At 47.3% G+C, this 24283-nt stretch overlaps 1 protein-coding gene across 1 annotated transcript in view; it reads left to right on the top strand.

Annotated features, from left to right (window-relative positions):
• LOC147701535 (ferritin, lower subunit-like) overlaps window positions 1-22617 on the top strand; it is a 41661-nt gene extending 19044 nt beyond the window's left edge. Inside the window, exons 2-4 of the mRNA XM_086928669.1 lie at window positions 7627-7773; window positions 19461-19586; window positions 22162-22617. Coding sequence (XP_086784795.1) covers window positions 7627-7773; window positions 19461-19586; window positions 22162-22311 — 423 coding nt within the window. The 3' untranslated portion in view covers window positions 22312-22617. The remainder of the gene's footprint in view (window positions 1-7626; window positions 7774-19460; window positions 19587-22161) is intronic.
• The last annotated feature ends 1666 nt before the right edge of the window (window positions 22618-24283 follow it).

Below are 24283 nucleotides of genomic sequence, written 5' to 3'. Positions count from 1 at the left end.
AAGGGGGTGGTAATGGACGGAGCATAGAAACACCTACATGGTGCTATTAGAAGCGCTGTCTCCGTAGCGCAGGATGTCCAACGTGAGTTTAAGAGGGCCGCACTGCGCCAAATGCCTGCTTCCATGTGTCAGAACAGAGCAGGTCAGCTACGTTCCTATTAGTTATTAACTATATTTGTATTCATCTATTGTATCGCATATTTAGCCATTGGCAAAGCAAATAGTTTTGGTTGATTTCAGGTTTGTCAGTTGTTGTGTTACACATCTGAGTGCAATAGCAGAAGTCTCAGAGAGGAACCAAAATACGGCCGCGCTATGGGAATCGAAGAAATGTAGTTTGTGTGTTTTAAAGCCACGCCCTTAATTACATGGGCCACGCCCCTTTTAGAGGCACCCCCGTTCCAGGTTTTTTCACCCTGCTTTAAGATTGGTCACCGTAACCAAAGTATATTGCTGCCATCGCCAACTATAACCAGCTAGCCCACGCTAAAATCGGGTTTAGCTAATCTTTGTAACAAGGCTTTCACAAACAATTCAACTGTACAGAAAGTGTAGGAGTTGAAGACCCGTTCTTTACCAGTATTTTATGTTAGTCATACATACGCAACAGAGTGTGCACACTACAGATGTGCATGCTAGACACTGAACCAATGCCCATTCTGATGGCATATAGCAATAAAGACTAAAGCGGCAAGTTAACGATCTAATCTATACTACTATTATAACGAGAGAACTGTGTCCTTTGAGCCAGGTAAACTCGGAAAGTACACCACCAATCCGAACACCCAAGACATCTTTGAAAACCTCAGGGCAAGCAGAAGGACAGGCTAATAAAAATGTAAAAAAATATACGTTGTTTAAAAAATTTTGAAATAAAAATAAAGTAGTCCCTTGCAAGTAGCGCCGGACGCGACGTCTGCGTGATGACATCTTTTTGCGCTCCCTGGCAACAGTTCCTAAAATGGCGGCGAATCGTGCTGCCCGGGGTGTCCGAGGCTGTGCATCTCCTCGGATCGTGCCCATTGACGGAAGATTGCGACCTGCTGGGAGGACTGCCGCGGCCCTGCTTGCTGCTGGGCGAAGTGGCGGCCTGTGCGGACAGGGCGCCTGGAGTGGGATCGGGCAATCCCTTAGAGCGCGGATGGGGTGAGTCCCGGAGTGACTGGCGCTGCTTCATGCGCGGGGAGCGGGAGGTAGCAAACTGTGAATTACAGGCTCTCCGGTACACGGGCGGGAGGGGGCTGGGGCCAGGGCGCGAAGGGGAGGGGGGCGGGAGGTTGGCCCTGAACAACGGCGGCTGAGGTAAGGCTCAGGCTCCGGGACACGGACAATGTCGTGGCGGGCGGCGGCAGGAGTGCTCGCAAGCCTGAAATGCTGCCCCCAGCCCCCTTCTGCGGCGGGCTGCTAGTCGTATAAAATAACAATATCACCAACTTAATGCTACTATTGCTTTAGCAACTGTGGCACGAAAAATGCTTTCAATTGCCTTGAAGGAGAGCTCAGCCATCGAACTTTAGAGACTACACATGCTTTTGGGGGGCTAGGGGTTAACCCTCACAATCAAGAGCAACTACTTCAACTTTCAATGTGCTCTCCAGCAGCAACCCTCTTCAAAGTACTTCTTAAAACCACCCCAGGCATCTTCATTTACATAGATGCTCATGAACTAGGCAGGGTGAGGTCGCTAAAGTGAGAAACGTGAATTATTATTCTAAAGTTGAAACAAAGTCAGAGTGCCCAGTTTTAAGTCTGGAAAACATTCAGTCGTAGCCAGCACATCAAACTAGTGCGTTGCATTAATTCATGTATTCTCTTTTATGGCTCCAAATGCTGTGATCCACAGCCAGACACTTACGTGAAAACATCAACTTTCGGGAGCACAGTTTCCACAAATCAATACAAAAATAGGGACAACTAAGCACCGATAGTTCCGCATAACAAAGACTCGGTGAAACGTAAATAAAAAGGTGGCAAGAAACAAATTGAAGGCCATTTAACACTCGATGGTTTGGTTAATAACGAGGATCATCGGCCGAATAAAACCTACGTACTAGACGTCTGTGGCCCCAATGTAAAACGTAATTTTTAACTTAAGGCATATGCGCACATCAATTCAGTTCTTCTCAGAGACTATCTGTTCAAACTATTTGCATGCAATGTGACTTTTATTATTAACTCCTGCGGTCAGAATAAAAACATGTATTCACCCATAGCGCTCCCGTTTCAAGTTTCCCTCTCAGAAAATTTTCAACAAGCATCGATCTTTTGTCTTTATGGGGCCATGTGTTTCTAATTAGAAAAAATTGATACTTGTATGTAAATGTAAATTGATACTTGTATAGCGCACTACTCACCCGCAAGGGTCTCAAGGCGCTTGTACGAATACTGCTGTGGAACCCATCCTGGTTTTCCCTGTGAGGCGTCCACTCCTGGGCACCCCCAAGGTGGATGCCAGGCATCCTTAGCGTTGTGGGGGCCGTTGTGGAGATTAAGCAAGCTATTGCCCAGAGTTGCAGAGTGGGACTCCATGATTGGAATAGGCACCGAGGCGAGAATTATCAGGTCCGTGGAATTTTGAGCCCAAGACCCGCCGAGGCGGGGAATTGAACCCTGGTCCCGGGCTAGACCACTGCATCAGGGTCTGCCGCTCTAACCATTGAGCCACACTTCTCCAGAAACGCATGGCCCCATAAAGATAAAGTCCTTTGCAACAGCAGGCGACCCGGTCCGCATCGGAAGCGAATGGGCGGCAACCCAAAACCCTCCAATGGCAGGCCACCATTTAGCATAAACAGTGACGCAAGCCAATTGAAATGAGGGGCGGGCTTTGAGTCCCTTTCTGAAAACCCCTTATCCACAAAATCTCTCGCCGAATAAGACTGCCGAAACATGTCAGCAGAAAAATAACGGAAGCATGAAATGTTGCATTTTAGAAAATATCTATAAGCCTGTCTTTTTAACCATCCCTTGGTTCCGCACAGAATAAAAAATCTTGGATATACACCCCCAGACACTTTTAAACTGGATCGCTGTTCCTATCCAGAGGTCAACGTTTTATAACCAACTTCCTGCAAAGGTAGAGCCCTCCCGGGCTCCTACTAGAGGAGAAGACCTCAATGATGATGAATGCCATTACGGCCTTCCGGATCCGCTCTAAGCATAGTCAGTGTGAAGTCTGATTTTGGGTTCACCCATGTTAGCACCCCCCTCGCGTGTGTGGTGAAACCAGCGGCATTAATCAGTCCTCTCAACCCCCTGGCTCGTAGTCTAGGACCACCCCTTGGATAGGTGTGTCTCTTGGATTAAAGCCAAATCAATGTGGTGTCTAGTCAGATAATTTAGCACACTACGCAGCTTGCGATGGTCATTCAGCCCGCATACATTCCACGGAGGGGCTCTCAGACCGCAGTCGCCTGTGCCCACTCCTGTGTCATTAGATGTGTCTTGCACAGTCACTGGAAGACAACATTATCACGTACCCATTGGCAATGCAGTCATATGCTGGTTGGCACTACTAAACAAAAACTTCTGTGTACCTCCCCACCCACCCCAACCCGCATGGCTGTACATCGCAAACTTGCCCCCCCCCCCCCCCCGCCCTCCCACAGTGGACCACCCCCAACTATGTCGCGAAAATCAGACCCCAAACCCTGCGTACCCCCCCCCCCCCCCACCTCCCCCTCCAAGCAATAGACCCCAACAAGGTGTTACCACGTGTGGGCGAAGGTTGTTTCGAATCATTGTGAAAGTCCAATACTGTCACCGTTCATACAGCTCGTCCCGGCCACGCCAGCCGACAGCTAGCTGCTCCTCGTAGCCGGAATTACCAGTAAGGTCCCCGACCTCAGCCATTCAGTCCTGGTCGTCCAGGCCGCCACCTGATGCTTCATCCAGCAGATCTCGTTCCGGGGATTTCCTCCGCTCTTTAGACCCGATTTTCAGAGCTTTCTGCAGTGCTTTCGGCTCCGTAAAGATATGTGACTGCCCATTCCTGTTGACTTTCAGCGTAGCCGGATAGAGCATAGCGTAGTCCAACCCCAGATCGCGCAGTTGTCTTTTCATTGGGATGAAGTGTTTCCTTGCTTCCTGGGCTTTGGCCGTGAAGTCAGGATACAGTGAGATGGTGGAGCCCTCATACGTTGGGGCCTGTTTCTCTCTAGCAATACGTAATGCGGCGTCCCTGTCTCTAATTTAGCAGTTTAGCAATTATTGGTCGCGGGGGGCACCGGGCTTTGGGCGTAGAGCCAATGTGAGGTGGGCGCGTTCCACGATAAATGGGGTTGAAAAGACCCCCTCACCTAGTAGAGTGGTCAGCAGTCGTTCAATGAAGGGCTCCATCTTGCCCGTTGAGGTAGTCTCGGGAAGCCCATGGATGCGCACTTTGCTGCGATGAGAGCGGGCCTCCAAGTCCTCCGTCTTGTCCTGCAGCAATTGTAAGACTCTGCCCAGGTGTTTGTGCTCTGTGTCCAGTGTGTTTGCGCCTCCCCCACCTCCGTCAGCCTCCTCTCTGACATGTCAAGTCTCTTCGCATGCTTATCCACCCTTTTTCCCATTCTGTCCATCCTGTACGTAAGCGTGTCCATCTTGGCTGCTAGGGATGAGCTACCCTCCTGTAGCCCTTCTCCATATAGCATACAACGTAGATCTTGCTCCTGTTCCGGTGCAGGGGCGCCGCCGCCCCCCGCGCCGCTGTCCTGTGTTTGGCACGCGTTTGGGAGAAGGGCAACTTTGATTTCGGTCCGGTTTCCCCATTTTGGAGCGCAAGGGAGCCTCGCACCCTCTCCGCCGATGTCAAATGTGCTGCGTTCGGTGCTGGAACCAGGGGTCTAAGGGGCCGTCCCCACACCGCTCTCCTCCGCTACCAGTGGGTGGCGGTACACAGCGGAGTCCGGGTGGAGATAATTGCCCCGCTGCAATCCAAGAGCGCAAACAACTTCCAAGCGTTCCCTGATCCAGTATTCCCTATGGCGTCGCTCTTCTCATGTCACCACCCCCACAATCTTCACAGTGCCAGGTGCACCCGTGGGCAAGCCACAGCACCTCGCGCTCTCACCAGGAGCTGGGTAACTCCCAGGGTACTAGTGTTCCGTGTCCAGGGCCACTAGCCTGCCCCACACACCACCACCTGGCAGCAGGCCTCCTATGTCGCGTGGCGCCTCTCCGCAAACATAGCGCCACAACCCCTCACAGACTTCAGTTCGTCGTGCCACGCCTGTTCACTTGGATTAGTGGGGGGGGGGGGTTTCAGTGCACTTACTGCCCCACCACAGATGCCGATGTCCTCAGCCACCTCCGCCCAGGCTTCGTTGCCGTCCTCCAGACTATGGCCACATCCGCGCCTCCCCACAGAATCAAGGAGCCCCCACTCAGCTCCTGCAACTTCGGCCCCAGGATCGGTCCCCTCCTGGGAGGTCCCAGCTCATCTCCGACCTCCAGACGGGCCCCCTCGCGGGCCGTCTCAGTCGGCACACGGTGCCTCCCCGGCCAGATCTGCTTCTGATGGGCAGCCGCAGTGTTGGCCGCCACTCACCGGCCAGGTGTGGCAGCAGGTCGCTCCGGGGCTGCAGCAGTGCTCTGGGTCACAGGTCCGGCGGCGCGCGCCGCACGCAAGGTGACGTCGGCGAGGGGCACAGTTAATGGAGGCCGGTGATTCAAGGCCTGCTATTCCCCTCGGGCAGACCCTCTCAAGCCTCCGGGAGCGGGCGAATTCAGCTATTTTCCACAGCTCCACGGGTGTCGAGCTGCGGCACCAGTGTCCGCATCGGATGTTCGGTGTCTCCAGCTAACGTAGGACCAAGGATTATGGAGGATAATTAGTCGGCTTGGCGGAGCTCGAGAGCTATACGTCCATCTTGTACTCGAGCAAGCTCTGCCCCCCCCCCCAGGTGTTTCTAGTCACACCCTACATCATTCAGCCTTCCATTCAAAGCATGGCTCCCCCTTACTCAAGACTACAACATTCCCACCCACCCCATACAATCCTCCAAATCCTACAGAGCGTGGCTACCACCCTGCACTCGCCCCAACTCAATGGCTCTGCCTCCTATTCAATCCATCCCCATTTTCCACCCCAGGTCACCAGGCCTTCACCTCTATCGTAAAACCAAAGCCTCATGACACTCTGCAAATCTTTACACTCCCTGCTGTCCCCCTCGCCTACTAAAATTCAGGCTTCGCAAACTGTCGTTCTGTTGCTAGGGGTTGAAAGCTACATAAAAGTGGCAATTTTGCATTTTTTTTTTTTTAAACCTATTTTTCTACACATCACAACATCCTGGGGGAGGGGGTCTTGCTGCTGTTGCATTAGGAGCTCCTGCAGCAGCATGGACAAAGTTTAAACTGACTCTTGGTTCATTTTCCAGGATGGCATTAAACATTTCGGACATAGGGCACAATGCTGTCTTGTATTAATTAGCCTGTCCCTTGGGGAACGGTGCGTCTTCTTACGTCACAGGGCATGGCAAATCTTGGGAACAGCCTTTGAACAGCTAAGACGCAGCACATTTTCTTTTCAAGCAGTGTTACAAGAAGCTTGCCAGTCTCTCTGAAACATGCTATTAGTAGACAAACAAGCATTTGCAATGCAATAGGTCCCGCATTTACCTGAGTTTATGCAATTTGCATTGTAAATGATCATGCCTTTTATTTATGTTTTAAAAATAAAAGGCATTGCAAATAACAATGTCAATAGCTCAACTTGGGATAAATGCGAGACCTATTACATTGCAAATGCTTGTTTTTCATGGCTACGAGAGGTGGTTTCCTATCTAATTAGTTTTATTTTCATGAAGAAAGGAGGCGTAAGGCTATCATGTCGGTCCCCGGGTTTGAGTTAATTTCCTGTGTTGTCGAAACATAGGGGTGTTAATACATTACCTCTAACTGGTAACAAAGAAACATTTACTTTTATTGTCTTGTTACAGAGTCAGTTTAATCAAAAAATTAAATGTATTTTAAAAACTCCACTGTGACCCAATCCTGAACTCTGCGTTCTTTGTTCGGCCCAGCACGTTATAAACACTGATTTCCTGGTTCAGTTAGCTTACCCATGGCAGTATTTGTCTGTCATTTTCGATAATTGTTTTTGTACAAGATTGACCCAGTTTGGGTGGTGGTCTGCTGGTTTGTATTATCCTTCTCAACCGACCAGGATAAAACCACCCAGGTGGGTTCAACCTTTGCAGGGAGTTTGTTATAAAAATGTTATACTGGACAGGAACCGTGAACCAGTTAGTTTAAAAATACATTTCTTGGGCATACCCGAATGTATCTTTTATTCTCTGGGTACCCTACCTATGGATAAAGACATGCTTCAGGCTAAAGCATGACTCTATGAAGGTGGGTGCGTAGTGTCCTTGGACGATTCGGATATCAAAAGCTATTCAGGAGTCCAACGCAAAGTGGCACCTCCATTTGTTCCATCGGTTGTGGGTACAGGTTCTAATAGGCCCCGGGTTCCTGATCTTTAATTAGAAAGGGAGAATAACAGCATTTTTTTCAGGTTCTGGGTGCTGTCCTTAAGGGAGGAGGAAAGTGTGATAGTCATTCATTTCTAGTTTGTCTTTAGTGTAATGTTTTCCATATGGCGATGTTTACTAACACGTATTTTTTTTTTTCCCTCACCAGTCTAACTACTTCGACCGTGATGACGTGGCTCTGCAGAACTTCTCCCGCTTCTTCCGGGAGCGCTCAGCATGCGAGAGGGAACTGGCAGAGAAGCTAGTCAAGTACCAGAACGAGCGAGGTGGACGAGTCTTCTTGCAGAGCATAGAGGTACTGTTCTCCCTTGCCCCAACCCCTCTTACACACCGGCCTATACTGACTTTCTGGGCTCTCTGAAAGGCCAGTAGCATTGTGGTTCTTCCCGTCTGATCCCCCTGCTCTCCATCATAATACTGTTTCCAAGGTTTTGGTGGAGTGATGCTAGACGCCATCTTGAAAAGCTTAGTATTGGATGCAGGACAGCTCTTCATGTCAGCCCTGCTCAGTGCTTACAGGATCCGTGGCTTTCGGAGGCTTGTAAGAAAATCTTCCAACACACCCTGCTTCATGGTAAGAAGTTACACACTTATGGAGACACTGAAGCCTGACATTTACTGATTATACCTTATTTCCAAGACCCACATTAATGATTGTTTTTTTCTTTTTTTCCTTTCCGTTTTGCGAAAACCAGTTGGCAGTCGCAGCTCATTCCTTCTCCCATACTATCTGGCATCCCTGAAGCCACTCACTACCTCTTTTCTCATCCCCTTGATACTGTTGTGTTTTTTAAAAAAATGTAACTTAATTTTTCGTAATTTTTTTTATGAACACTTCGTTCCTACACATCCTTTGCAGCTCCTTCCCATCAGGGCAATTGGTAACCTACAAAACTGACAAGTATTTATTTTCAAAAATAAGATATACTCACACATACATAATGAGTAATTGTGTCATGTGGGTCAATATTGACATCAGGGGGTTCTGGTGACACCATAAATCAAGAAGTCAAGTGGCTTTTAAATGTCACCGGAACTCTGAGATGGCAATTTAGGACTATGACGGTAACCAAAATGTAGCTTTATACTGCTTACTTTTGGGATTAGAATGTTTAAGCTTTATTTACCTTGGTTTAATAAATTGTTAATAAAAAACTAAGGGCAATAGTGAGTTAATCAATTTTTGTGATTCTTTGGCTCTGGCGTATACTGCATACATACTCCATTTTCCACATAATATGCAATCTATGCAGATTTCACCAGCATGTAGTTTCTATCTCAAAGCTATGCTGTGTGGTTTGGGAGCTGTTATTGTGATAATGAAATCCGGAGTTCACAGGCAACTGCTAAATATTTCCCACATTTTACAGTTCCCCGTGAAATATGGATTTGTATACCACTGTATTCATGTGTAATGAAACTACGGAAATATCTAGTATATTTGAAAATGCTACTGCTCCAAAGCCCCTATTTTTTTTTTGTGTGTTTGTATACATATACTCTAACACAACTAGACTTGGAAAGAGATTCGAGCTGGATTTAGTATTTCATTTGCTTTTCATGGAAATCTTGTTTTCATGACCTTTTCGAATTTTTCCGAAACCAAAATTCTCCAACCTGAGATCTTCAGGCTGATGTTCTTCACTGTGGAAATGTAAATCTATGTCTAGGTCCACACTAGACCCCACACCCTGTTGCATCTATTCTGTTCAGCAAAGTAATGAGGAACGGACTCTCTGGAGCTGAGCTCCAAGAAATAATTAATCCCGATAAATGTCCCTGGGTAGCTGATGTAATAATATTCAGGATGTGTATGTCCCTTCCAACACACCTGGTGCCCTTCATAATGAACAAATGAATGAAGGAGTTAATTATATTCGTACCTCTAGGGATACATGCACTTATAAACATGCAATCCCAGAGGATTATGTACATTTTCCCTCGTACAACATACTTCAGAGTTAGTTAATTAGCATTATAGATAAGTTGAGTGTAATCGCCCGAGTTCGGCAAAGGTTGTATTCATGCCTATTGAAAACCAAAATGCTCACATGCAATCAAATGTCACCTGCTCACGTGCCTCGGCAATCGCATACACTGCTCTTGGTGCTTCCATGCTGCAGCCCAGCGCTAAATTCCTTATCCTACCAATATATAGGTGACCTCATTGCCTTGTGTGAAAGTTAGCCCAGGAAATTCTACTTAAGGCTCTGTAAAATAGATTAACGCAGAGCACCTGCGCAGAATGGCCCTTCCCCAATTTTTAAGAACTTTCAGAGAACTGGAAATATCAAGACAGAACCAGACCTATCAAAACACATAGGTGTGTCATTGAACAGCAGCGGCTCCTTGTCGTGAGAGTCTGGCCTCGGCCCACCTTCATTCCTCCTCTTCCAAATAGCTCTTTTGCTGTTAAAGAGGGGAATTTGCTCATGCTGATAATGTCAGATGCTAGCTGAGAGCAGTTTATAATCCATAAATTCGCATGTGCAGCCAGGTTGCATCTTAAACATTTACCAGGCTGATTTCACAGGCCTGATGCCAGTAAGGTCACCAGCCTACTAAGCCATAGGGTGCAACCCTACGGACCAATCCCTACCTACAAGGACATGAACATAGTCCCGGGTACTTCAGTCTGAAGCACTGTAGCACCAGGGGCTAAGCGTCAATCGAACACTGGCGCTATTACACCTCACCCTTTCATTGCTAGTCACAGTTTGGGATGGGTAAGCAAGCCTCCCAGACCCACCACTCCCCCACTCCTATCCCGAGCTGTACAACTGTCTGGTAGAGGCTGCAGACTGAACCTGGTGTATTGAAGTTTGCGCACCAGTTTCAGTCCATGAGTGTTCATAAAACTCTGCATTGGTATGATTCTGCGATGTTACTCGATTGCATTGCAGTAGCCATCGAACACTGACCGCCACTGTTTCATTCCAGACAGGAGAGTAGCCCATACTGGTGAGCAGTAGTACGAGAAGGGAGCAGATATTTTAAAACAAGCATTGGAAATGCAATAGGTCTCGCATCATTAGAGTTAGTGCTTTTAGAATTGTTTATGGTTTTTTTTTTTGTAAATCTTTAGCATTTTTGTTTCCTGTAGCCAATGCAAAAGAATTACAAATAAAATAAGTTCTCTGGCACTTGAAGTACTTCTCTGTGTCTATTTCATTTCTACTGTTGGCGATTAAATTTGGGAACACCACTCGGGTTACTTTTATAAACAACATATTTACAGCCTTCCGTGGCTGATCTGGTCTACACAATACCGGATTCTACTGAAAAACGCAAAATCAGTATACGATCTCAATATTTATAGTTACAACACAAAATAAATAAAGCAAAATGTGGTGCATGATCCAGTTGAAAAACGAACATCTTGAAGTAGTCAAATTTTAACTGTTTGCAACTGACAGTATTCTGAAAATAAGTACTTAGTTTGGAATTCTAAAAATAAGGAGTTCTTAAAAGCGCTGAATGACGACCACATCGGCAATTCTAAACGAATGAAATATGCAACTTACCAGCTGGATATCTGAATGACGGAAAGGCACCACGATACGTGAGTGGGAAGCTTTCAGTCTACTACCGCTGGGGTTGGTCATGGGGGAGAGGGTGCAAAGACTATACATTCGACGCATGTACAGTCCATTTATAATTAAGTGGTACTCTTGCGTTATAATTTAACGCATTGTTGCAAAGGGAACCTATGGGATGCGAGTCTGAAACACAGCCAAAACAAACACGCCAATTTCATTTAAGAAAATGTAAACGTGGGCTCAAAAACTAAGCAAACTATTTGTAGTTGCCTCTGTCCGAATTGGCATAAAAGGTCCCACACACTGTGACTCCTTGGGACCGTGTGAATCTCAGTCTACCAGTAGGCACAATATGATCCACAACCCCGCATCCACTTTAGGCAGACCATGTGTGTAGCGATTAGAAAACTTTCAAATGCAAATGATCGACGTATAGAGAACTACGAGGAGTTACCCGTTCAACGTGCCAAACGCTTGGTATCATCATCCAAAACTCGCCCCTCCAACTGAGCAGCTATAAAATAACAAGCTTCTGTGTTCTGCGACACGGCGGGCAGGGGAGGGGGAGGAGCGGGGAGAGGTGCGACACGGCAGGCAGGGGAGGAGAGGAGGAGGAGGAGGAGGGGGGGAAGAGAGTAGGAGGAGGAGGGGGGAGGAGAGTAGGGGAAAAGTGAGGGGGCGGAGCTGGGGGGAGGCTGTGAGAGAGAGTGGGCAAGGCAGGCGGCTGGGGGCATGTGCACGCGCTTTTAAGCTCAATGCGCATGCGCATTGAGCTTAAATTTCACGGGCACTGCAAGGAATCGCCACGATTCCTTGCAAGTTGGTTAAAGAGTGTTTAAGCCCCCATAGTCTCGCAAGCTCGATGCGCATCGACAGGCGAGACCTAAAAATGATTTTAAATGGAGGTCAGAAAATCTCACTTCACCATAGGCAATGATCGAACTGCAGGCCCATGGTGCCTTTTTATGTAGTGTAAAAGATTGCTGGCATGTACAAATGTTTAAATGCCACCTCTGGTTGACCTGTTTTATATCTGTCAGCAAGTCACTCAGTAGTGACAAAGGGAGGAAAAGGATAAACCCAGTAAAACACAATCCGATTGAAGGCGTTCCCTTTTTAGTTTGAATGTAATATGGGTGTTGCTTATAAGCCCACAGCTGCCAAGGTTTCAGATTGCTTATGTGTGACATTTTCATAATTTCAATGTAATTATGAGTGGCATTCAAAGACCATGAGTGACCCTTTCTTGCGAGCAAAAATCTAGCAACGAAGAAGAGGAAAATATATAAATAGCGGAAATTACAACCCTTTGAGCAACGAGAAACTCTAACAAGATCATAAAACTGCTGCAAATCACCATAAATGGAAGGCCACTGACCTAGTGCCCTTGTAACCTGATCATACTGTTAAATGCATAACCAGAAACAATTAAACCGATCCATGACTTGGCCAGCCTGCACTGACTGTGCTCAAATGAATGCAGCGTCATGACCGTCTGTCCAGGCGCTCCACCAGGAATCTACTGACCAACCAAACAAACAGAATGTGAGACCCCAGCGCTGATCTCGGCTGCCTCAGCCTGCCAATAAATATAATCATTCAGACGTCTCCAGACAAAGCCTTAGTCCATTGAGTCAGACTGGCATTTTCATACCAGGATGACGCCATGCCAATACAGCGCTTCAGAAATATATATAATTTTGTTTTTGACAATGTGACAGAGCTATGAAAACCGAAAGGTTTAGATGCAATGCACTGTAAGGTAAACATGTCCTGCAACTTTAAAAGAAAAAAAGTAAGCTCAGTAATAGGAATACTTCTGACATCCAGGCGGATTTGACTTTCAAGATTTGCTGCAATGAAAAGTGAACCCGAGATCCACTTGCTTCATGTTCATGACATGCACCAGATACATGGTGGACATACAGTGGAGCGTGAATGACAGAATTAATGAAATACGTGAATACCATTAATTGAAACCAGAATGGCATACAACTGAACCTACGAAATGTGTGTACTGAAACGTGAATGCCATGCATTGAAACTTCTGAATGGTAGGCAATCTAACATGAATGGCACACCACAAGAATTGAAATCTGCAAATAACATGGGCTGAACATTTTGAGTGGCCAATGCACTGAACCATGAAAGAAACAGTGAAACGTGAGTAGCAGGCGGCCAGGCATGTAAGTGTAGTGCAGTGAAACACGAAATATTAGCGAGGGGACATCGCATGGCTTTGTCATATGTGTTTAGAATTTACAGTTTTCCTACTGTACTGCTGCAGCCCTGGCCTTGTCACAGAGCTCCCACCTGGGACGGGGCTCAGCGCCCGGTCACCACATAGCCTCCCCTCAGCTGTTTTCACTGCTGAGCGAGCTGCCAGATCTGATGCTTGTAGACCATCGGGAGGATGAGGCTGCAGTGCCCAACACATAAGTAAATTATGATTCAAACTGACTAGGAGTGCGGCACCTGCCCATCCTGCCGCAGCACCGGGCAAGCTGCGCCTCAGGAGAGCAGCTGAGGCAGGCGCTGCACACATACAAGTAATTTAAAATACCAGTGACTTGAAGTGCACATTAACAAAATATAAAACCTCGGCAAACTCCTTACAAAACTTAACCTCACTAAATAACACATTTCCTTAACCCCCGAACCCCGCCCCGAACCCTGCCCCCACCCCTAATACGTCATTGGCCCCGCCCCACCCATACATTACATCATTACAAAATACCAACCATGCAAATCCCTGCGTCAACATTTAAACTTAACCAATCCCTCAAACCATTACACAAAATCCCCTGCTTGCCCCTTACCAAATGATGGTCCCCCCCCAACCCATGGAACACCCCCACAACTTAACATGCCCAACTCACCCTGACAATGACACAATCAAGCAAAAGAACAACCACAATCCTGTCAATCCTGGCAAAAACTCCACTGACCCCCGCCACCCAGAAAGCGGGGAGGGGGAGAAAGACTAGACCCCCACCCCCCCCCCCCGTTTCTGCCCCCCCAAACACGGAAAGAAGGAATGAAATACCAGAGCCGAATCACTGAAGAAGCCAAATCCTGCACCTTCAAACACTGAGACAGAACTTTCCTAAGCTCCAAGAGATATAAATCCATACCTACCCTGTATAGATGTACCCCATCACTCCGAAAAAACTCAACGGCATCAAAACGAATGTCTCTATGAATCACTCTACCAAAACCCAGACCTCTGCAAAATCTGGAAACCTCCAGGTTTATCTTTTTGCGCGCCCTATCAATAGCCTTAGGTTTGAGCGCACCCCTCCAACTCTGCGAGGAACCAGTTCCGTCCACAGTACATGGCAACCTGACCACTGTTCCTTCAATAAAGTGAAATCTCATTTCATTACCCTCAATAAAACAACACCTTTGACTCCACACATCGTTCTCGCCCACAATATATCTGGGCACCCGCCCCCAACCAACCACGAGTTAAGTGCAGGAATCAGTTCCCTCCATAGCATCCCTCCTTTCCCCTTCTACACAACATTAAACAAATGCTCATTAAAACCCAGTAAAGACCCAAAATAACTGCGGCATGCTTTAACATGAGCCCATTTTACGAAGGAATGCCCAACAATCCAGATGGTCATTTCCCCCGCACGGGGGCCAGCCACTGAACCTAAAGCGAGAAAAGCAATATCAAACTTGCGGCAAAACAGGTGACTCAAGTGCTCCCCATCCCCCCCCCACCCCTCACCCCCCCACCCACATCGTTTACCACATAGCCCTGAAAGCAGTTAGACGACAAACGCCCTAAGCGCATGATGTCCTGTCTAGACCAACCCCGATTGTGTGCATCGGTCGCAGCCCCGATCCGAAAAGAATGAGTACCATACTGCACCCCATCAAGACCAATACCCCGCAAAGCCTTACGAAGCACCATGCGTAACTGATATTCCGTAACCCTTGACCCATCTGCATGCTGAAAAACGCTGGCCTCAACACCCCCACTGGAGAGCATCCACAAATGCCGGGCCCAATGCAACAGGTACGTCCACATCGGGGAGGCCGCCTCTAACCAAATCCCCTTACCCCTACTCTTTTGGTCTGTCTTGGAGGAGTTCATATTTGGTTGTACAGATCTATCAGACAAATGCACATCCTGCCACCGGACGCCTAGAATTAACTTGGAACCTAACAACTCAAACTCTAAACGCTCCAAAAAACATCCATGCCATGAGGGAGGAAAAAAGGCATGCCTCAAAAGACTCTCTGCAGACTACCGGCAACACTTCCAAAATCCTGGCTAAAGTCTGCCACGACAATGGACTCCGAACTGACCGCTCCGCTCCCTGGCTCAACCTTCCAACATTCTCCGCCCCACCTCCCCTACAGAAGGCGCGTAACCCAAAAGGAGTTTCCCCATAGAAGCAACACCTGCCAGCTTACCAGCTATCGGTTCAAAAGGGGGTGGTGATGGACGGAGCATCTGAATCAATCAAACACTCACACCCAGTCAAAAGATCTGGGTTTAATCCATCACCGTTCTTTAGCCCACTCTGCCACCCCAGTTCAGACATGGCTATATGCAAATCAGTCTGACCCTGTGCCTCATGGGAACAGTCCAGCCCGAACTGCCAAGAACTAGATTAAACTGGATTAAACCCAGATCTTTTGACTGGGTGTGAGCGTTTGATTCAGATGCTCCGTCCATCACCACCCCCTTTTGTACCGCTTTTGGCCGCCATAAGTGTGGCAGGGTATGCTCAGACGTGAGTCCCTTGCTCACTTTGCCACTGGATTCAAGCAAGCCGGGCTGAAGACGGCTGGAATGCCAGAAACCGGTCCTCTGAAGCTTGTTTCCGGTCCAGGGAAGACATGGCTTGGCAGTTCGGGCTGGACTGTTCCCATGAGTCAACGGGTCAGACTGATTTGCATATAGCCATGTCTGAACTGGGGTGGCGGAGTGGGCTAAAGAACGGTGATGGATTAAACCCAGATCTTTTGACTGGGTGTGAGTGTTTGATTGATTCAGATGCTCCGTCCATCACCACCCCCTTTTGTACAGCTTACCAGCTATCGTCACTCTAGACAAGCCTTTGTCCATCAAATAAAAAATGAACTAAATAACCTCTTCAGACCGCCTCAACCCGACCCCAGCACCTGACGCCAAAAATGTCTTCCAAGTCAGCGCATAAGCAGCCCGAGTGGATGCCGACAAAGAACCTACCACCAGTTGTATGACCCTACGTTGCCTACGTACCACAAATGGTCCGGCATGGGGGTCGGTGTCCTGTCCACGTCCCTGGCAAGCCCATGGAATCTCTCCCACTGCGAACGAGACAAAGCATCCGCAAAGTCTTTGTTCACTCCGGGAATGTGTAGGGCCCTAAAGCTGATGTTAAATCTGAGGCAACCTAACATAGACTCGCAGCAATTTCAAGATCTGTTAATCTCTGGCCGACTGTTTGTTAATGATGTCCACCACGGCCATATTATCAATCCGAAGCAAAACCTTCTTATGGGCCAAATCCTGACCTCACAATGCCAATGCCACCAGCACAGGAAACCGTTCCAAAAAGGCAATGCTCCTCCCACCTTCTTTCCACTGGTCCGGCCACTTTTCAGCACACCACCTGACTTGCAAATATAGGCCAAAACCTTCACTGCCTGCTGCGTCTGAGAACATTTGAACGTCCCATTCCCAGTCTTCCTCCCTGGCTAAAGGAACACCATTGAATTAATGCAAAAAGACTGACCACATCCGAAGATCTTCCTTAACCCAGCTGACATGGTGATGGGGCAAATGCTGACCGGACATTGCCCGCCCCAGACGCCTGCAGAAAGTCCTACCCACCCTGACCACCCTATATGCAAAGCTAAGGTGTCCCAGCAGAACTTGTACTTCTTTCACTGTCATTTTTTGCTTTGCGAACATTATCGCCAAGAGCTCCAACATCTTCACCTTCTTTTCAACGGGCAAGCGAGCCTGCATTGCCACTGATTTAATTTCAATTCCTAAAAACGACATGGTCGCGCAAGGACCCATTGTCTTTTCTGGCGCCAATGGCACCCCAAGTTCTTCCATGAGCTCTTGGAACGTGTCCAGAGTTACCTGGCACTCCATGGAGCCTGGGGAATCAACGAAAAAGAAATTGTCCAAATAGTGTGTAACTAACTCATGACCAGTGCGCTGTGTGAAAAACCATTGCAAGAAGGTGCTGAAAGACTCAAAAAGAGCACAAGACATGGAACAACCCATTGGCAGTGCTTTGTCCACGTACCATTTACCAGCAAAATGGATCCGCAGAAGATTCCAATCATCTGGATGGACTGGAAGCAATCTAAATGCAGATTTTATATCGCATTTTGCCATTTCTGCAGTTGCGCCCACGGTCACCACTAGTGACATGGTAACGTCAACCGAGGAATATGACGCAGAGGCCGCCGCCTCCTCATCAATCAAATCATTGACTGAAGACCCCTCCGGCCATGATAGGTGTTGAATTAACCTGTACTGACCTGCCTCCTTCTTGGGAACTACCCCAATTGGTGACACAATCAATTTCTCCAAAGGCCAGTCCTCAAATGGGCGTGCCATTCTCCCTTCCCGCTATTCCTTGTCCAGTTTGGCTTGCACTATTTCATTTTTCTTCATCAGCCGATTTCAGATTCTTTTGACAAGGGCCGCAGCTGTGAGGTGCCTGGAGCACTGGCCGCTGCCACTGCTGACTGCCTGCACTCCCTGTTCCCCAGCACTTGACCAGTGGATTTTTTTTACCACACTGTTAACACTCGTGCCCGAATCTGCAATATTCTCTGGTGCACAGTCCTTTGTTAAAATCCCAGCATGTTCCAACCCCAGGCTGAGCTGCTGCTGCATTTCCCACCCCTCCCCGGGTGGGCTTCCCCATAAAGGGCCAGTAAAGTTGAGGCAAACCACTAGCTGTGAAAATAGTCTTACCCCCAGCTGAGGCTCCCATCGTTCGTTGCAAAAGATCGGTATCTAACACACCCCACTTCGCCTCTGGGTCACAAGCCATGCGGGCCCAAAACTCCTCATCGTATTGAGCCCACGCAAAACCACTACCAGTAATTTGAGCTTTTCTAATGACCTCCATGTATTTAAAAATAGCAACGCAGTGCTCTGGGAACTTTTCGCAATGCACGCTAGCATAAATTAGAAACGCTGCGGTCTAATTTTCAATTGTTAAAGGGACATTTGGAGGCTTAGCCAACTCATATTCCTCTTCCTTGGAACCCTCTTTGGATCGTACTTCTCTATGTAATAATTTCGACATACTCCCCCTTCCAAATCTGTTCTTTAGTTGCTTACATCAAATGTGCCCCCAATGGCTTTGTGACACCCATATAAGGCAACGTCTTAATCTTCAACTCTTTGCTATGCAACGGTTCCTTGATTATGGTGGTGACCTCATCAGTATTCATACCACTCTCTACCTTCGCACCCAAAACTCTTTCCTCCTCCCCGGTGCCTACCCCTGGTCCTTTACATAGCAACCTTTATAAAGCTTGCCCTCACTCGACCTCAAAAACTGCATAATGTCACCCACACTTAGTATTAGTATAGCTGCCAAGTATTAGCATGGCATAGCTGCCAGTTGTTCTGATTCCGTAATTGTGTGAAAGTTGTGTTTTCATTGTTTACGTAGGAGATTTGATTGCCAAGCGTGTAACACTGAGTGATATTTTATGGTGTGTGTAGTCAAGCCGTTTGGTCCATGTAATGAGTGCATGTCCCGAGCACCACCCTGTACACACACTGAACATAAGCGCAGCTCAGCCAAGTTGTGTTGATATGCCTATGATGGGCCAGAATGTATTTACTGTAGTGTGGGATGTACCAGTACCTCAACATCAGTGCAATTCACAAGGCTGTTTTAAACTATGTTTATATTTATTGACACTAATAAGGCCTGTGATCCAATGCAGTGAGGGCTCTCTAAAACCAGCATGTAAATAGGAATATGGGTGGAGGTGACAACTAACCACTTTTCCATACCATACTTTTTCATTACGTTTACCTTCTCCCAGTGCTCTTAAAATCTGTTTCGGTTGGACACAAACACATATTGGGTATTTTGTCCATCTACTAAACTGCACGTGCTAACCTGTGCTCTCTTCCAGGTCATGCCTGGTGGTGTGTCTATGTATGTACTTAAGAGGCTTCACAAAATGATGTGCTTATGTCCACCAGAGCTTTTCTTTTGACATGTTGGTACTGACTTCTACTCATGTGTTTGCACAGTTGGTCTTGTGTGTGCACACTGCTTGCATGCTAATAGCATGAACCTCTAAGATGCATGTGTGAGCCTTTCGTACCTTATAGGATGTTGGATCTGCTCCGTGGTCTCCAAGAAGTGGCTTGAGGTCTGTCTTTAGAGCTGAAGGAGTATGTTCCAGGCCTGCTGTCCTAGCTTTCTTCTTTCTGTCTCTCTCACAGAAGCCGGCCCGGGATGAGTGGGGCAGCGGGCTGGAGGCCATGGAGGTGGCTCTGCAGCTGGAGAAGACGGTGAACCAGGCGGTGCTGGACCTGCATAGACTGGCTGGGGATAAGAATGACCCCCACGTGAGTACAATCCTTGTCCTTATTTGTAACCTGCGGTAATACTTCCACTTTTGATGTGACTGGCTCCATTTAAGACACTGTATTATATCCAGGGTTACTGGAATTATGCGGCAGCAGAGAGCCGGAAAGCAAAGGCAAATTAGGTGGCACGTTTTGGCATACTATTACTTCATTATTTCATCATTTTTAAACTTGTTAAGACTACCTGGGCATTATTTGCAATTCATTAGTACCAGTTTAACGCCCACACACAGCAAAAATCTACAGAAAGGTGAACAGTTTTGCAAAGGGTCTTCCACTGGGCGACTAAACCAGTCGCTGCGTTTTTTGTAACTTGAACCGTTTAAGCTAGAAGCAAATGTTTTTTTTGAAAATTAAAATCTGCTAGTTATTTAACAGATGATGGATTATGTGGCAAATGCGGCAAATTTATAACTATGCGAAAATCGCAGGTGACGCACAATCTCATAATTCCAGTGACCCTGATTATATCCATGCCTGGAGCAGTGTATGACTAGATTTTAAAAACCAAAAACCGGGACATTTTGCAAAAATGAAAGGGCTACAATTTTACATCAGCCATGGGGCACAGAATGACTTTAGTGACAGCACTCGGCAACATAAGATAAACAGAACAAGGCATTAAGTGAATAGATTAAATGCGTTTTTAAACCCAGTAGAATACGTATTAATTAAATTGCTTTCTGATAACCGCTCCTAATTAGTCCTGCTTTGGGACACACAAACGTGCCTCCCACTGTTTTCAGTCGACTCCCTCTGAAAACCGTGACAGAGCAATTTGTTGAAATTTGCTGGAAGAGCTGGTAAAAAAAAACTGGGACTGTCCCGGCAAATGTGTGGCTCCCAGTCACCCTAATATGGGCCCAGCCATGTTCCAGGTACAGAGCAGATTTTTGTAAACAACACATGTGCATTTGTAAAGCGCACGTTCCCCCAAGTGCATCTTGCAGCTGAATAAAAGATGTATTTTGTTACCCAACTCATTGGTACTCATTCGATTGACATAAGAAGGATTTGAACCTGTGACCATGAGGACGAACGCAAGCCCTTACATTGGACCATTAGTCCACTAATCCACCAGACCCATCAAGGCCAGTGTAGGCAGCTGCCTTATGACCCTGCCCCAAAAGGACTGCCGATTATAATAAAAAGGCAAATTGTCATTTTGCCCAGGGTTCAGATTATCCTTGCAGCAAAGCTGGTTAAAAATACGGTAGCTGTATAGCAGGCTTGGTGGTGCACACATTTAAACCTTAAAGAACTACTGAGCATGTGCATTAAGGCAAGGCTATACGTGGTAAAGCAGTTTTCAGCTAATTATTAATGTGAGGTGGGGGCGGTGCTTAATTTGTGCCTGTGTTTGCCAGTTCTCGGCTCTGGCACATAGCGCCTAGTGGTGGTGTACTAACAATCACTTCACCACATACTTATGCTTCCTGAATGTCAGTGCTCTGTCTGGCCGCCTCGAATGCCCTTCACCAAGAGCTCTGACAATGGTGAGACAGGAGGGAGAATATTAAGCCTCTCCTATCACACTTTTCACCATCTGTGGGAATGTCCAGGGTCCCCTGACCTCCCTCATCTGTAGATGACTATGTTCTTTCAGCAATCACTAACTTTCCTTTCGGTGAGGTCCCAGATCCTGCAGACGCTTTTAGTTTCCTGATCTTGCAACCAGGTGGGTATATTAAAATTAAAGCCTTTTAAATCTGCCCTAGCATTAAGATCTCAGTTGCATAACGAGTGAGAGAATAAATGGAAACTACCTGCTGCAGGTTATAGGCTCCAGCTGCAGCGTGACAGCTTGAGTCTGCTGCACTTATCACTGAATCTGGGTGTGTGTGTGTGTGTGTGTAGGGGTGTGTGTGTGTGTGTGTGTGGGTGTGTGTAACCTCAAGGTTCCATGTAAAGCATTTGCTGTACATAGGGAAACCAAGTTTATTTTTACTGCATGACTACCCACGCTCTCCATACCCAGTCAGACCCATACCCTTTGCTAGCAAATCAATAATCTGAAAAGCATGGACACAATTTCTTAGTTTTAATTGGCTGGAGTGCAGTGCATGGCTGCCACTTTCAGACCAGCCATTTCCAATTAAAAGCCCCCAAAAGTTGCATGCGTTCCTGGCCACATTTGGCCCAATACAGTGCACAGGGTGATTTAGTTTGAGTAGTGTATGGCCACAGCCAGGAGAATCCATCTGTGCACAAACAGTCAGCAACAAGGCGTGCTGACACCCAACGGGATTAGTAGATGTCCCAGTGGCTGCCCCCTTGAAAAAATTTCTTGGGCCCAACTTCTATTTATTTCAAATAAAATAAGAGGGGAGGAGGAGGAGGAGGAGGAGGAGGAGGTTGGAAATCAGTTTGGGTTGTGAACAAAAGACACTCTTAGCGGAAGGGCGTGTGCACAGCAGGTGAAGCTCGGTGAAGTAGGCGAAATGTGGGTTTGCAGCTAGTCACAGCGATCCGCTGGATCATATGTACAACTAGCTTATTGTGTAACCTCCAGGGCATTGCTAATTTCCCTCTACACCTGCTCTTATGTCTACAGATGTGTGATTTCTTGGACTCTCCGTTCCTGACCAGCAGTGTGGACACCATGAAGAACCTGGGTGACCACATCACTAGCTTGCGTAAGCTGGGCGCCAGCAGCCAGGCGGGTATGGCAGAGTACCTCTTCGACAAGCACACTCTAGGCTGAGCCATGTCTATTGAAACTGCAAGAGGGACCAACCCCAGAATGGAGTTCTTAAGGATGTGAAGGAGTGGAGGACCACAGTATTCAGACCACTGGGGGTCTGGATACTGGTGTGCAACACAGAAGCCATGCTGGGACCAGAGGCTCTACCCAGAAAGCCCTGGAGAATAATTTTTTTAACTATGAATTTTTTCATACAGTTCAGAAGCTCTTCATATTGTTTGACCTTAATGGACCTGAAATTCAAAAGCGTAATAAAACTGGTGCTAAAGACTGTGTAATGTTTGCGTGCCCATTAAAGTACTAACATAACTTTATATTCTTTTCCAAGACGCAAACCTATTTTTATATCCGTTTCATGTTCCTACAACACAGTGACAATGTTCTCTCCTCGCCCTCAACTCATGCTCCCAGAAAGTCACCCAATTTGTGGGAGCTAGGTATGAAGAGGAAGAACATAGTAACTGTATTTGCATTTATATAGCTTTTTCTACCGCTGACAAGGCATTGAAACTATGTACTCCATGCAGCACACTGCTCCGCAACACAAGGTTCATGATTTGTTCAGTGGTTCTTGGTGGTGGTTAATTATTGGGATTAATCGTGTGCTCTGAAGGAGACTTTTTCATGCATATGCTCCAGTGAACTCCCTCTCCCCCACGCCGCCGCCCAGACAGTGGAAGTGTTGGCTGCATTTCTGTAGGAAGGAGAGCCAGACATAGAAATGAGGGAGGGGATATTTTGGGCTACCTTTAGAGAATCCATGAGAATTTTTCCTTAACAAGAAGATGCAGATTTTTTTCGTTTAGTGGATGGCAAGAGTAATGGATGGAATTGCAGTTTGTTATTCAAGAGGAGGACCGTCCTTGGCCAGGCCTGATCTTTGTCCCCGATTGCTGCTTCAGGAAGATCTCCTACTTAATTGAGTCCAGCTTCGAGTTAGCTGGGGGTTGCGGATTGCGCAGGATGAAGCTGGGGTCTTCCTCTGTCTCCTCGTAGGGGGTAACTTTGACCCAGCAACAGACTGACATCCTAAGTCGTGGGGTAAAGGAACAGAAAAAACTGAGGCCCAGGCGAATCTACTAGTCCGTCATGGAACACAAAACACTAGGTTTGCTCCCTGGTAGTGCTTTCCCCTTCTCTGTGTTAAGCACATTGGTAGTCTCAATTAGGCGTAGGTATATGGAGTGCTTGAGACGCATGGATGAGTCTAAGATATGTTGTACACTGGGGAACAGCAACAGTGGCTGAGTCTGTGGAAAGCTGTCAATGCATCGGTATGGGCTTTGAAACTTCGAGGAGTGACTGCTGCGGTGAATAGGGGACGAGAATTTGGAATGGGAGGTCAGGCAAGACCTGATGAAAGATTAAGGAATTGTTTAGTGTGTAGCCTCCAGAAAGTGGGAGACAGAAGTAGAAGAAAGAAGGCCCCTTCCACTTGGCAGTCACAGGGTGGTGGGGGGCATGGGTCAGAGGGAAGCCCAAGTGGTAGAATAAGAGGGGTTTTGCTTGTCTTTTAAGTTACAGCAGGTGGTCACTGCTGAGATTGCACAGTGTCAGCAGGGGACAGGATGGAGAGGGGAATTCATGGTTTTCAGATTCCAAGCACCAAGGGGACCAGGCTCATTGAGAAGTGGGCCTCCCTGATGGGTAAGCTCTTAGAGTGGTCACCTGGGCCGCTGCAGGCGGTGTTTAGCCAGGCCTTGCAGGCACAGCAGAATCTCTCTCCTGATCTTCAATCCTGCTCCCAAAAAGAGTCTTGGCAGGAATGTCCTCCTCTCTCTGTGGATCACTGTCCATAAGTACAGCCATTCCAGGGATAAGGCAAGTTCTCGTTTGAATTTGAATCACCTACCTTGAGTTGGTACTCTAGAGCAAGCACCCAACCCTCTTTCTGAGTCTGCAGACTTGTAGCTCTTCGGTCCCCTGTCCCTTTCCTAGAGCTGCTGCCCTTCCAGTGAGCTCTCCTGCAAAT

This window comes from Lissotriton vulgaris, chromosome 7 (genome assembly GCF_964263255.1).
Source record: "Lissotriton vulgaris chromosome 7, aLisVul1.2, whole genome shotgun sequence".
Taxonomy (NCBI): Eukaryota; Metazoa; Chordata; class Amphibia; order Caudata; family Salamandridae; genus Lissotriton; species Lissotriton vulgaris.
The sequence above is the reverse complement of the archived record's forward strand: the minus strand, read 5'-3'. Positions and strand labels throughout refer to the sequence as shown.